The sequence below is a fragment of the Orbicella faveolata genome, unplaced genomic scaffold (assembly GCF_042242905.1).
Source record: "Orbicella faveolata isolate gen_17 unplaced genomic scaffold, um_ofav_v1 contig_2, whole genome shotgun sequence".
NCBI classification, from domain to species: Eukaryota; Metazoa; Cnidaria; class Anthozoa; order Scleractinia; family Merulinidae; genus Orbicella; species Orbicella faveolata.
Genome location: NW_028301547.1, coordinates 18,530,870 through 18,546,163, shown reverse-complemented (window position 1 = coordinate 18,546,163; position 15,294 = coordinate 18,530,870). Strand labels below are relative to the sequence as shown.

The following is a 15,294-nucleotide window of genomic DNA, read 5'->3' as shown; positions in this document are numbered from 1 at the left end:
GTGTCGATAGATGGGGGGATTTAGGGAGTTTACTCTAGTATAGGGAAGCAAAATTCAGCTGAACTAGCTCTGGTTTAGGCTTAGGGTTCCAGGGTCCCAGCGGCACATCCCTACCCAGAAATTCCCAAAGTACCCTCCCCCTCCGGAGAATGCCCCTCGAAAAGAAGAATTGCAAGCAAAATACCAGCACAGAACTGGAATGGAAGACGATCCAATAACAAATAGTGAAAAACTGATCCTAGACACTATTGAAAAGTATTATCACTTAAGGAATCTACTCATCTGAAGTAATACACTATTATATGACTTCGATGGTTATATTGAACACTTATCAACTCGCGGATGAGGACAGGAATAGAATTCATTTAAAGGATCATTAACTTTCTTGGAATGCAAACTACAGTTTCAGAACATTTTCAGGTTGATAAAACTGCCGGCCAAGATGGATTTACCTCTGAATTTTATAAACGTCTTGTTTCCAATGATTGGGGTAGGACCTATTTGGGAGTGCCAATGACGCTTATGACGCAAATAAATTTGCCATCTCCCCGCGAAGAGGGATCCTAACTTTAATTACAAAAGAAGGTGGCTCGCTGCTCGAACTGGTGACTCTTGTCAATGTGGACTAAAAGAAATCAACTATGACTATAACCAAAAGCCTAAAACCATCGCTTCAGCCAAATGTAGTACATACTGATCAAACTGCAGGATTCATTAAGGGAAAAATATAATAGGGTAAAATATCAGATTCATTACTGATATGGAATATCATATCATATATGGCATGGAACACGCAAAATCGCAAAACCTACCCGCTTTCTTATTTTCACTGACTGGACTTCCGAAAAGCCTTTGACTCTCTTCAATGGTCCTTCACGATGAGGATTCTAGATACCTTTAACTCTGGAACTTGAAGGCCCAGTCTCGTAAGTACCTTTTACACAAGTATCGAAAGTGCAGGGATCAACAATGGTTTCATTGCCAACTGGTTCAAGCCTTCTAGAGGTTTACTACAAGGACACCCCTTATCGCCATGGCACCATACCCAGTTATCTTATCGAACAAAATCGGACAAGATCCAAGCAGGGAAGGAATCAAAGTATTTGTAAATGAAGTTACGTGTAAGTCAATTCTGTGGGGATTTGACCGCCGTTAAGAATGTCTTGAAAACAGTTGGAGACTTTGAGAGTTAACTGGTCCGTGGATAAATAGAAAAAATTCCAAAGCGATTTGGCTTGGAGGGTGTTATCGAAAGTGCAGTGTTATTGCCACACCTATCTATCTTATCGACTGAAATATTATCGAACAAAATCGGACAAGATCCAATGCAAGTAGAGAAGGAACATGAAAAGGGAGATGAAGTTACGTTCAGTCAATTCGAGAATGATGCAAATCTATTTTGCGCCGATTTGACTGCCGGAACGTCTTAACAATAGTTGGAGATTTTGGAGAGCTAACTGGTCCGAGGTTAAAGGACAGAAATCCAAAGCGATTTGGCTTAGCGAATGCTATCGAAAGTGCAGTAATCAACAATGGTTTCACTACGAACTGGTTCAAACCTTCTCAAGGGGTGTACTACAAGGATTTCCCTTATCACCATACCTATCACCATACCTATCTACATATTCTATGTGTTTCGATCTATTTAAGGTCTTTGTTTGTTTGTGCGTTTTGTGTCATAGCTTCGATAGAAGAGTGAAAATCATCAAAATACTCTTCCAGAAAATCCCGATTGGTAGTCAATTTCCGTGTTAGCAGTATTCCGAGCACTGATTGGTTAGACTTACTTACATAGTTGGGTTTTGAACAGTAATCTTTTCACAAGTACTTTAAATCCAAATTGGAATATTTTCAATTTATAATTTTTCTAAACAAATATATTTTATCTGGAGTTCTCCAATTCAATACACTACCATTAAATGTTTAATACTCATTTTCTCTTGCTTCTTTTCTTTTAAAAAACGGGCAAATCTACATTTTAAGCTTAGTTTTATGATCTCGTTTGCATTAGATTATTTGAATATTTTTATTGCATTTTTTCCCATGTACATACAGCAACATGTGAATATCTCACCCCGGCAATCACTGGAAGGAGTTTTACATCTTTTGTTCCACGGCTGGCCTCTCACGATGCCAGTGAGCTACCCAGATAATGCGAAGTTGAATTTTTTCCGTGTTGTTTAATTTTTGCTGCTTTAATTCTTTATGCTGTGAAGGTCTTGCGGCGTTGCCCCTAGCGAATTTCACTTGCTTTTAGCAGAGACTGGGACCAACATTTTTTACATTAACCATAGTAACATCCGCCTTCCGTAGAATACGGCTACCACAGACCTCTTTAAAACACGTCAAACAGCCGTTAAATGTAAGGTGAACAGTCAAGAGGTAATTAGCCAATATCCGATGAAGGGAAGATGAACTGTAAGAGGGATAATATCCCATATTAACCTGTTTGCCAAGTTATTTCTCTCAAATTATTTCTAGATAAGTGTTAAAAAATGCAGTAGATATACCAAGAACGTTTGTGCGTTTGGAGCATATTGGGGGAATGAATCTTTCACCTTCGTGAAGACGAGTTTGATGTTAATGGGCTTAAAAATGTAAAGGAGTTGGCGAGTTTTGACCAGTCTGTGCTGTGACAGAAAATCGCCATATGTAAGGAATCTTGAAGTAAACCTGAGGCCCTTCGGACTTTTTTATTTTCGATTTGTTTATTGCGCGCTCCTGCTGAGATCCTTCGTAGTGATCCTGTCAATTACATGAATGGGAAAGAGATTCTTACGTAGAGTTAGAGTTAACTTCTGAATATTATTATGGATAAGCAATAGACTGCAAGGCTGATACTGCGTGAAAAACGTTTCAAGACACCAACATGACAAGAACCGATAAAGTAGGATCGCAACAGTGGACAGCTGTTTCGCCCTTCTTGGGGCTCGTCAGCACTGTGTAGCGAAGATATGTAACGCCAGCCCAAAAGCCAACGTACATAAATTGCAAAATGACCCGTGCACTATATCAAGTTCCGTACTTTGAACTCACTTGCGCCCCGAAACACGCGTTTCCACATCACGTGTTTCGGGGCGCAAGGAGACAAAGTGTCAAGATTGGTGTCTCGAAAAGCAAAAGAATAAATGTGGCTGGACAAGGCCCGCCTAAACATTTAAACATTCAACCGCATGGCCAGTACCATGCTCAGATCTCTTGTAGATCCTGCGTTGGTAGCGTTTATCGTATGCGGTCCCTTGCAGTTTCTGGTTTATTATTATGGAAACCTTCCACGTGCTGTTGATAAAATTTACAAATTCTATCAAACTGGGGTCGTGGCGAGCCTCATCTTATAGGATATAGGTTCAAAACTCACTAAAGGTGCCGGATCGTCCGAATCGAAAATGTCAGACTTCTGTTTGAATTGACATACGTGGCTCAAGCAAGCTGCTGATTTTTCACCTCCACTCATTTCCATTGTTTTTAAAACCAGTCAAAATCCAGCCTGTAACGGAACGCTCGTTTCCTCAAGCTTTGGCAGTAAGGAACGACGACTCCAGGAACGAACAAGTAGAAGGGCTTGCTCACAGAAACACAAGATGAACAAGTTCTTGACAGGCTGGAATGTCACATCGATGTGATAAACGACATTGAGAATCAAGATGACGGCTTCTCTTTTGACACGAAGTGGTCAAACATCTGGCGTGATGAGTGGTGATGATGTGCAGTTCCCGCCAAAACTGCTACTTGTCTTAAAGTACGCTAACCTTGACCAAGAGAAAATTTATCGTGCCTTGACCCAATATGCAGAGAGAATCTGAACAATTGTAACTGAACTCAGAATATTTTTGAACAATGATAATGGCAATGACAACGATGATGGATAATGATGTATATCATTCGGAAATATATTTAGAGGAAAACAAAGCATTTTAATAATGATGGAATGTTTCTTTTTTTTTTTTACTTTTTAAGTGCATTGTAATGAAATGAAATGAAAATCGACATCTCCCTCAAAGGCACATCGTGTCTTAACTCATTTATAAAATACAGCACAAACATGGAAGGTACATTCATTCTCAACTATTTCGTCATAAAAATATTTATCGCGATTTGGGTCTCCCTGTTAGAGTTTGATCTCAGTAAGGAGTATGGCACCAGACAAAAACCAAAACAAGCTAAGGCTTTGGAAATTTATTTGGGTTGAAATAAAAAAACACAGTGGATAAATCTTTGAAAATTAGGGATGAATTAAAATAGACTTTTGTATTGTTTGATCTGAACCGTTCTGAACCGTTCGAAGAACAAAACAGCAACTGTGGAATATTTTTTTGTAAAATGATAAAACATGTTTTTTAGTTCATAATTTTTGTATTTGTTCTCACCTTCCTCTGATATAAATCCATGCCATTCCTTATTTTTTGATCGGGATCATTTGCGGTCCAATATTGGGATCATTTCCGGTCCGGGATCATTTGCGGTTCAATTTGGGGATCATTTGCGGTCCGGGATCATTTGCGGTCCTGGGATCATTTGCGGACCCGTACAGAACTATTGGCTGGTGAAACAAAAATTCTTTTTGTAACGTTTTGAACATTGAAAATGCATTTAAATTAGCCTCCCTGAACTCGTTTGAGAGTAATAATGCTTTTAAATTATCAACTAAAAAAACGAGGCTTATAAATAAGCAGCCATTTTTGAATAATAGGGTCTATACGTTTATAATTATCTTATTCCATTGACCTACTTTTCCACGTCTCCACTGGCTGTTCCGCTGTAAAAAAGGTAACTAGTTCATAACGCTGCACCGAGCGTGACAGTGTTCCCCGGCTTTGGCATTCTTTTACTTCACGCGGGGGGATGGGGGTGGGGTTTGCGAGCGAAGCGAGCAAGAAGAAATAGAGATCCCCACCCCCCACCCAGTCAAGTCTTCCGTCTGGCGTTGGCGTTCAGTTCTCTCGCGATCCTATCCGCGCGTTCAACGATCGAATAAAAATACGAGAAAATAGAGGGCTGTGAACATTCTAGCAAAAATTTTCGGACGATTTTAATTGCTGGCAAAAACAGTGTCTGAAAATAAAACCGTTCGAAATTTTTAAGCGTCCGAAATATTTACAGTACAATATAAAATTTTGAAGTAGCTCCAAAGTTCTTAGTTTCCTTTATGGAGCGAACTTTACTTGAGACACTGCCGAGAGATCTTGAGATACGCGACGGCTTGATAGAATTTGTGTTATTTTCTCGTTGGTGTATGGCTGGTTTGCAGTGTCACGCCATCAAAAATAAAAATCGTAACCATTCCATAAATTAAGTCAAGAAGCTGAGATATGAAAGATGATTGATAGATAAATAACATCGCCAAGTTTTAAGTCTGTACGGTTTTCCATCCGCGCGTTCTTCGGAAAAGTGTTTCACTCAAATTTATAGAGCTTTGTATGGTGTCGCCATGTTTGTGCCCCTCCGAGGGACACAAACATGGCGGCCGCAAAGTAACAGAAACATTTGTCATTGAGTTTTGCCATTGAAACGAAACGTTATTACTCTAAAGCTCCGATACATTGAAATTAATACTTTGTCTAGAGTAAGAACTGTTTAGTTAGTAAAAACTTGAGCAATAACTCATCTTTTGACTTACTCGACAGCCTTACCGAGCCGCCATTTTAATGTCACGCAACGCTTAAACTTGGAAATCCGACGTGCTCCATTACATAATGAGGAACCCTGTCGGGCTTAAACGTTGCAAAACGTTAAGTTATTAGAGGGTCTTACATCTGATGAAACTAAAACTTCACAACGATTGGTAATTTCTCATTTTGGAAATTGATGACGTCACATGAAAACCGGCAGAACCGTAGAACCTTGAGGGTGCTGTAAAACTATCATTTTCATAGATAAAGTCGCGTTTTGTAGGCGTAAATTTACTTTAGCTATGTTTCATCACAGTGTCCGACATTTGTCCGAAATGAGATAAAAAGTGTCCGAAAATTTAAAGACCGACATTTTCACGTCCAAAATTTTTGGCAAGTCAGTCATTTCCAGCACCTGGCATTGTCAACGCACTTGTTGCGTCATTCGTCAAAACTTTGTCACGCCACAGGTTGCGTGAGAAACTCGTGCCACTGGCTACGTCATACATAAAAACCTTGTCACGCCACCCTCACGAGGTCAGTTGAATAGTGTATTCTTTGACTGAACAGGTACGGCAGCTCCTTCGACGTTAGCCTTTTGTAAATTGGTACTATGCCTTGTAGTACAGTCTGTAGACGTTGCTGCAATGGCGATCCATCCCACAAAAAGGACAGTGCATGGGCTTGGATGGTTTGTTTCGCCGCTGCGACAAATCTCGCTTTCTCTAGTGGTTTAGTCTATAGCTTTGGGGTTCTTTTACCCGTGTTCATGGATTATTTTAAAGAAAGCAGGGAGACTACAGGTAAACTTCTCAATTCTGAAACAACTCTAGAGACAGCCTGTGAATTAACAGCTACATTTTATACACATCCTGCTTGTGCTGTTGCCATTGCGTAGCAAGTGCAACAGGAATGGTGTAAACGGAGCGTACGTTTTAAACACCGGCATAAAACATGTTAACATCCAAATCAACGGTGACCTAGTTCAATTTATTCTTTTCGTAAACTCCGAACATTGCGAAAGCCAAACCTAGTTCGGCTGTCGATTCAGACGCCGACGTTATAATTTAAAATTATGCCGAGGTTCGGCACGTGAAAAGTTCAGAGCATGAATCAAAGCCGTTCAACTTTGCCTGTCCTGTCCCGGCTTACACCAAAATAAATAGTTATAAATAGACAGATTAGCATTCGACAGATAGGCATGGCATATTGACCATATTGTATCACTCAGCCGGCAACTGTAAACTCCGCGCTTAAAATCGTAAATCAGGTATGCAAATTTGTTAGGTCACGCTTGCAGACAAACAAATAATTCAAATACGGACACCCTCTGGACCGTCAGTTGTTGTCTATGATGTCACAAGTCTTACTTGTGATGTGCCACATATAGCGTCCACTGCTATATTCCGATACTTAATTACATGATATAGGTCAAAAAAGTTGAAGTATTTTCCGTTACTTTTGCTGAAAGTATTTTAAGACCTTTGACGGGGTATGAAGGTGGCCGCCATGTAGTACAGTTATGTGGTTCCTTCACAGTTGATATTTTACATCATCTTCTTTACTTTACCATGCAGCCTGGATTGGTTCAATATCAATTGCCCTGTGCTTGTTCTTTGGACCTTTTGCAAGTTCTCTCATAAATTGGCTTGGCTGCCGAGCAGTAGCCATTACTGGATGCCTGACTTGCTCGATCAGTTTAACAATAGCCTCGTTTGCTAAGAGCTTGATCATCTTGTATCTTACTTTTGGAGTTCTTGGTATTGGTGCAAGCTGCGTTTTTGTCTCAAGTTTAGGAATCGTTCCGAGATGTTTTGACAAACGAAAATCAATTGCGATTGGAATCGCCTCAACCGGTCAAGGTGTGGGTACAATGATTCTTAGCCAAGTTCTTCAATCTCTCGTGAACGCTTTCAGCTGGAGAAACGCATTACGGACTGTCGCAGGTGGTTTGGTCATAAACGGCTTGCTTGGTCTCTTGTACAATCCAGTGACAGAACATGTAAGCAGCGGTGAGTTACTGTCAAGGAAAGAGGAAAAACGGGAATCCAAACGCTTCACATTCCATTTCTCAGTGTGGAAGCTTCCTCGTTTTCTTGTGCTGGCCGTCACTGGGTTTTTCTTTCAGCTAAGTCGCTCCACCATGTACGTGCATTTGGTAAGTAGCTTTCAGTAGTCGTCGTTTCCTATTGGAACTCATACATTTGTACTTTACTTTAATTTTGCAAGCTAGAGATTTGGATCGGCTAGTAGTTGGCGAGGGGTGAAGCTACTTCTAAGCTATCAAAGTCGATAAAAACCAGTTACAAGCAGTGTGCTTGCTTTACTAAGTATTTGGAGGGAAAAGGAGCAAAGTTGACCTAACTTGCTCTGTTGCTGGCATGAAGTGACTGAACATGTTGCCAAGTTGTCTCGGTCTAGACAACAAGAGAATCGGAAGATTTTATACCTGATGACCCTTTTTATTAGCCTTAATCAGTACTTTGTTGTTATTTTAATAAGTTTTCATTAATTGTATATTGATGTAAATAAGTTCTTAAAATCTCACTTGGGAGCTAGAGAAACCAGGAGAAACTAATACATAGTATTGTATTGTGCCTGTTCAAGAGCCGAGTTGCCAGGGCGAGAACAAGAGAGATCCTGTCAACGAGTTTGCGGCAGTTCTTTACATCTGACCAGGATAACAATGTTGTTAAGGGCTCAGTACTCTACAACAGAAGGAAAGTGTGCGGGTATGGGGCGAATGGTGATCTGTATAGGAATGAAACAGGAACACAGCTGAGAAGATGGCACCAAACGGAGTCCGCTGGCGGAGCATTGTTGACGCCCTTTGCTCCACTAGGAGCCTAAAGGATTAAGTCAGTCAGTCACAGGAATGAAACTGTAGTCAGATATAATGAAGATACCAATTGCATGGAAAGACTGGATGTGATTGGCCAATATGACATAAAATAAATTGTTTTATTACACGGGAGCATGAAATAGACTTTGAACGCAGCATCAATGCTTTGTTCTGGAGACCTCACCTTCCCACCAGTAATCTTCCATTTTGACGTTGACTGTACGATGCATTTTGTTTTTCAGGTCAAATACTCTGAAGACCGTGGAATGTCTTCTGATGCGTCGGCTAGACTTATTCTCTTTCTGGGAATCAATGTTGTTCTTGGTCGCTTCGCAGGTGGTTTTCTGTGTTCCATCAAAAGGTTGGACAACTTGTACGTCTTACAGAGCATGTTGCTGTTAAACGGTGTTTCAACAATACTCCTTACTTTGGCACAGAAGTACGAAGCGCTTGTCGCCTACTCCGTTGTATTTGGTTTTGGTGACGGGGTAATGGCCTCAGTTTTTAATATCCTAATTCTGACATGCGTAGATCCTTCAAGAGCTGCGTCATCGTTTGGATACTTTCTGTTAATTGCATCCGTGACGTCACTGGCTGGACCTCCAATAGCAGGTGAGTTGATGTTATTCCTAGGATCTTTCTTGAAAGGAATGAGGACAGTCGAATACCTTGTGTTAAAAAGATTGTATCGCAAGTCAAAACAGCGCTGCATATTGACACGGGGGCATGTGAAAGGGTCGTTATTTTTATACCCTTTTCGAGACCTCTCATCCGAAAATTAAGAAATTAAGTTAAACATCCAAGTGATCACATACCAAGAACGTACAACGATTTCTTTTACGTCAAGTTGAAAAAGTAGTGACAGCACATTAAGGCTACCTTTACACAAGTGGTTAATTTACGGGTCATGACGAATCCTGGATGTTTTCTGAGCTGGATTCATTTTACCGTTTAGGCACTGGTCGGTTCATAATCCGAAATAAAAACTTTCCGGCAAAAGATATAACCTCCCTGGCTCCCAGTTGGGGAACTGAAAATGATGATAATGACTATTGATTATGATTATTATTATTACTATAAAGACAACGGCATCATCTTCATCTTTAAAACTGTTTACCCTTGTTCAAATTAGAGCCCTTGGAGTGATTGGTGGTTTTTCAAATCCATCTAGTGCCTATTTTGTCTTTTTTTTTTTCTCGTTCAAACATCCTCCATTTAGCTCGTGATTTCCAAGCTCGGTACTAGTTAGATACTGAGAAACAGTATTTAGAATCTAATAAACTCCGCTTGGTTCATCAATGAAAGTAGTTCATTAATCTAATAGACTGACTTCACCATTTCATTTGTCAGGTCTGACCGCTGACAAACTTGGATCATACGGGCCCGCATTCTACATGGTCGGGGGTGCATTTGCTGCGGCTGCGTTAACTCCAAGTATATTGTTCTGTGTTAAAAATAAGGAGATAAAGAAGAAAGAATTACTTCCAAGTAACAAAGAAAACACAGAAGATGCTCAAGAATTTAAAGAGCGGAACCTTCTCTATGAACTTAGCGTGGACGAACCTTCGAAAACAACACATAATTTTAGAAAACCAGTCGTACTTGGTCATGAACTCTTTGTTTCTACAGTATAAATATTCAAACCCGGCATTTAATGAGCTTGTCACGCACTTTTGCGCGAATTTTCTTCGCCGTTTTCTGGATGGGTCACGCAAATGCTTCCCAATATATTAACAATTTGACGGTTATTTGATTTGGTTAGGGTTTTTTTTTTCATAAGTTTCAGGCTACTTATTCCTACTCAAAGGGAGTATTTAAGAAATCTACATTGTTTTCCGTCATTGTTCATCGGGACTTCGGCATGGTGTCCCCAGTGCTACCGAGAGAGCTGGTCTGATCTCATCCCTCTCTTTAGATGAGAGTAAGGCATGGAATTCTAGCTTTGCCAGACAATCTAAGATCAATGACAAAAAAGGGCCATTTAAAATTCAGAAAGGAGAGTCAAAATTGTAGTGATTCTCATTATTTTACGATTTATCTTTGGAATTACATGTATCTCTTCGTGTATTTATTAATTAATCAATGAATTTATTAATTTATTTATTTATTTTCTCGGTCTATTAGCAGTACAAGCTGGAGGCCTAGCAATCCTTATGTAAAGCCAAGAATAAATAAAGTTTATTAATAAGTATTTATCTATCTCTATTAGTTGCGCGCAAGACGGAGACGCCTTTACAAGCTGGCGTAAAATGTCAAAGGTGCACAACGTCCAGTATAAGATTGTTGCAACATTGGTCTTGCATTATGCGAACGCGTTTCCGATAAACAAATCTCAGTTTTCATGAGTTGTCGGGCAGCATTTTCGCTGATTTTAACTTATATAACAGTGTGTCTGAAACTATCTTTACTCGCAAAGTTTTCAGGATCCACACAATAGAATAACGTAACTGAACATCTGGAAACTAAACTTACACTCTGAACAATCTATCATGTTACAGTCTGCAAGCAGTGTCATGTTTACGTTGCAGGTGTTCGCAGTGAAGTCACGAGATTTCGAATCAGAAGGCGAAGACAACAAGGCAGGATACTTTCTTGTGCCTCTTTCTGCAACCCCGAAAGGGGAGTACTTCCTTATATGGGCTATATTAGTACGTGCGGCCCCAAAGGGTATGGTTTTTCAGCCATTTTGGTCTTCAGTTGGGTATCGATTTTGGCCATTTTGGTCATAAATAAAGTGTGGTTTTTGCACTCTAGTCTTGAACTGGGTACGTTCTTTCAAAGAAGCTACTTTTTCATCAATATCGATAACACCAACAAAGACCCTTCATAAATTATGTTTAGGGCAACTGTGCCAGCTGCAACGGTCATAAATAGGGTATCGAATTTTTGGTCAAATCATGATAACTAGGGTAGGGAAAATCGCAGATTTTGCTCAGAAATAGGGTTACGGTTTTGAGAAACGGGCCGCAGAACCCACCCATTTTTTTGTGGGAGTACCCGCCCCCGTCTCTCGTCCTGAGCGATTTCTAGGGGAGGTGGTCCCTTGATCCCTTGAAGATTTTGCGGCTTTTTCCCTTGTTGTTCATTAATAACTTCATTTTTGCTCTTACATTTCATGCCAGGGTCCCATTACATATTGGCAGAAATGTTCCACATAATCCAATAACCCATGTAAATGACCATGTTCCCAAAAACCCTTTGACAGTCCAGTATAATACAGGAACCCCTCCCAAACAATAGATCGCCTGATTATAAAATACCTTACTTTGTCATAAATGTCATTAAAGTACGTTGTTCACTTGAACTAGGAAAGTTTTGTTTCATATTGACAAGTTTCCCAGTGATTCCCAGCGATTGTGATGATTAGTTACTATACGGTTATTTCTTCCAATCACCGAGGAATTTCAGTGCTAATCCACCTGTAGATTTAAATCAATGTACATGACAAAACTTGTGCTTGATGAAAGTCTAATCTGCAAGATGAGAGTCGCATACAGCAATGCCCAAGGGCATATCACTTGTACTGAACAACAGAAAATAAAATTCTCTCTTGCCACGTGGCTTGTACCCGTTGTTTGGAAAATCTCTCTGAGACAGGTAAATAATGTTTGTACACTGAGCTTTAAAACCAAGTTTTTATTTTCACAAATGCTTGATTACAACCAAAATAAGTGTCCAATCCAATCTTTTAATCTTCTTCCTTCTGAAAGCACGACACAAACACCAGGGCAGTCAATTGAAACAGTTCTTCAGTGATACTTCCTCTGCATGGAATGTTCTAGGAAAACACAAAATGAGTTAACCGTTTAATTTTCGTTTTAACAGACATTCATGCAAACAACCATGCCAAGGTGACTACTCTACTTGTGTGTAAGATTGCAATCAGAGTGTTTTTTTAAAAAGAAAAAATTAAAATCATATCTGACAAAGAGCTTTGTTCTTTAGCCACGTCTGACTGCCTATTCTTTCGGAAGTCAGATTCTATACGCTACTAAAGCAGTGTCTTCTTTGTTTAGTGTGCACACCTTCTGAAAATCACCTGTTTAGTTAAAATAATAAAAAGAACAGATTTCTTTGTCATGTCTGATTTTTAAATAAACGGCATCTTCAAATTAGCACCACCTTCAAATAAGAGCAACATTTGGGGTGTAAAAAAAATGAGTGCCGCACACTTATTTGAGTAAACATGGCATGTTGAATCGTAAAACTGGACTCTCTACTCTCAGGTTTACACATTTGATCCTCTCCAGACTAAGATATCCAAGCCTAGCAATGGACAGCTGTTTTGTCCCACTTGAGACTAGTCAGAACCGTGTATGGCATTGTGGACAATAAGAGAAAGTGAACGTGTTTAAAACATGAAATGACGAAATGGCAGTGTAGTTAGGCTTAATAGTGCTCAGGTTGGCCTAAAATAATATCACTGACTCGACAGTGGATATTTCTCAATAATTATTGTAAGAGTTGACCCTTACAGAGACAGTCGCACTCACATCCCACATCGACCCTTACCTGTGGGATACAGGTGTCTGTAAGGATTAACCTTAACAATTACTGAGAGCTACCCATTGTTGTGTCAGTGATATTTAGGTTAACCTGAACACTACTTAGGCTAACCTGAACTAGAGGACTATTTAGGCTAATGATAGTGCCATGTTGCCATTTCATGTTTTAAACATGCCTAGACTTGCCACAGGTCGACCTCATGAATTTTAGGGTAGAATACTACATGTGGTTAAGTGAGCTTCGCTGTTTTAGGCCGTGAAGGGCCCAAGCAAGCGACAAAGTCGAGAGAGGTCAGCTTGTCTTGCTTGAAGGGTCTTCATCTACATTTCACGCCAAAAATGATGAGTGGCATGACTTGCAACTGGTGTTTCAGATTACATTTGGGAGACTTTACCAGAATCGAAACAAATGAACATGAATCTGCTTCTCCTGTGTCTAAAGACCAAATTTGTTTACTCTGTACTAAAGTCATTACGAACAAAGATTTTAAACAAAAGTCGACTACCAGTATATCAGACAGGCAAAAAGAGACCAAAGCTTATTTAAATCTTGAGTTATTTGTCAGAAAGGAGATCTCCAGTGATGAAGATACGCATATATAAGCATGAAACCACAGTTCTAGGTAAGATGCTAAAATGCCTCGGGAATCTAGGTTTGAGACCTAGGGCCTGTTTCTCGAAAGCCCCAGAAACTTTTCAGGCCTGCAAAGCCATTTTTAATTAATCTGTATCTAAAAACAGAGGGGTGTATACCTTGTATGAAAAGAACTTCTGGCCATATTAAGAATATATATTAAGAATATGTAAATAAAACAGCTCTGTAATCATAAGGTTTGAGATTTTACTACGGCATTCTGGATGCAAAAACTTTTCGGGACCTTTGAGAAACGGGCCCCTGATCTTTTATGAGTGAAATCAGCGGAAGCACCACCAAGACGACAGCATTACTTTTCTCTCCCTTTAAACAAAAGCATACAGAGCTAGCTCAAAAGTCAAGCTTTTTCCAGCTCCCCTTGGAACAGAAACAAAGACATCTCTTCCGGACAAAAAATATACCGTAACAGGGCAGCCTGTCATTAACTTTTTAGTCACCTGTAACCTTATTCTCCACAGCCATTGCAAATTTGTCACTTTATGGGCGAATTCTATTAACAGCAGGCAATTTCACCTGTAGCATCAAGGGAAAATCAAGCATACTCAGCCATAGCAGACGCTATAGGTTACAGCCCTTAATGACAGCCCTGATACGCTTTCACTGTCTTGTTCTGGTAGTCATGTAAAATAGAATATTCCATAGCCTTTGAAGCTTCTTTAAAATCACTTTCGCAATCAAACCCAAGTTGAATTCAGAAGCAAGTCACATTTTGTTGCGTCTATAATAAAATGTGTTGAACAGTTCTGTCCTCAAGGGGATATTCATGGCAACTCTGATTGGTTGAAGTTAAGCAACTCGTTTCTGGGTCGCTAAAATTGGCATCAATCAAGTATGAAAAGTCCTTTGTCCGGCAGGTAATCAATGAACAAGATGGAGGACTTCCCTGAAAGTCTAAAACATGCCCAGAGAAGGTTCTTCTCAGTAATCATGCACCAGTAGTCAGACTTTGAAACTCGTAGTCAGAATTGGCCTCCCTCTAACATATTCGTCATATTCACCTGCTAAATTCTGAGCACACTTTCATAAGTTGTACTCCCTCCATTATCAAAGTCAATCAATCTTTCAGTCACTACTCAATCACAGTCAGTGAGGTGAAAAGTCAAAGGTTTGCTATTAAAGCACAGAGAACCACATAGCTTTATCCAACTCTTTAGTATGATTCACCAAATATCAGCTGAACTATTGTGGCCTTTAAACTTATAATTGGCTTAGAACTTTAGCTCATTTATATAGGGCCTACATTGCAGTGCAATAAACTAATACATGTATATAAGTTTTTTTACAAGACCACATTTCAAACGTTATTCTGTAAACTCACCTTTTATATGGGGATACTCCATATAGTAATTAACTGCAATGGCAAACACACAGGCATGAATAAACGGGGTCAGTCTGGCATTCTTGCAAGTGACGTACTTGGCACGGTAGCTGTTCCATATCCTGCACCATCCCTTCCACAAAGGATCGGCTCCTCTGGATAAGTTAGTTGCAAAATAGTCTCCCACGTTACGAATCTTTGTTTCCCCCAACGAGGTCATCTTCTCTTTGGCGTCTTATCCTTAAAACTGTCAAAATTCGACCGTACTTTCTGGCCACAGTACTTCAACCGTGATGTTGGTTTGTGGGTGAAGAAAAATAATTATGGGTTGCAATGTCCCACAGTTCCATAGTGCTCGTATCCTT

General features: G+C 39.8%; 1 protein-coding gene and 1 long non-coding RNA gene across 2 annotated transcripts; one reads left to right on the top strand and one right to left on the bottom strand.

Annotated features, from left to right (window-relative positions):
• The first annotated feature begins 6,151 nt into the window (after window positions 1–6,151).
• LOC110046575 (monocarboxylate transporter 13-like) lies at window positions 6,152–10,646 on the top strand. Its single transcript, XM_020752256.2, has 4 exons — window positions 6,152–6,412; window positions 7,187–7,767; window positions 8,694–9,063; window positions 9,802–10,646. The coding sequence occupies exons 1-4, from the start codon at window positions 6,223–6,225 to the stop codon at window positions 10,083–10,085; spliced, it is 1,425 nt and encodes a 474-aa protein (XP_020607915.2). The 5' UTR covers window positions 6,152–6,222; the 3' UTR covers window positions 10,086–10,646.
• A 1,426-nt stretch (window positions 10,647–12,072) lies between these two features.
• Window positions 12,073–15,263, bottom strand: LOC149112264 (uncharacterized). The gene is made up of 2 exons (XR_016207355.1): window positions 14,930–15,263; window positions 12,073–12,229 (listed from the first exon to the last, which is right to left on the bottom strand). It is a non-coding gene; the product is annotated as an uncharacterized LOC149112264 (long non-coding RNA).
• Between the last annotated feature and the right edge of the window lie 31 nt (window positions 15,264–15,294).

Coding starts and splice junctions, on each gene's coding strand:
- LOC110046575 (XM_020752256.2), top strand. CDS start 6,223: ATGCCTTGTAGTACAGTCTGTAGACGTTGCTGCAATGGCGATCCATCC. Junction 6,413..7,186: donor AGAAAGCAGGGAGACTACAG/GTAAACTTCTCA, acceptor TTTACCATGCAG/CCTGGATTGGTTCAATATCA. Junction 7,768..8,693: donor CCACCATGTACGTGCATTTG/GTAAGTAGCTTT, acceptor TTTGTTTTTCAG/GTCAAATACTCTGAAGACCG.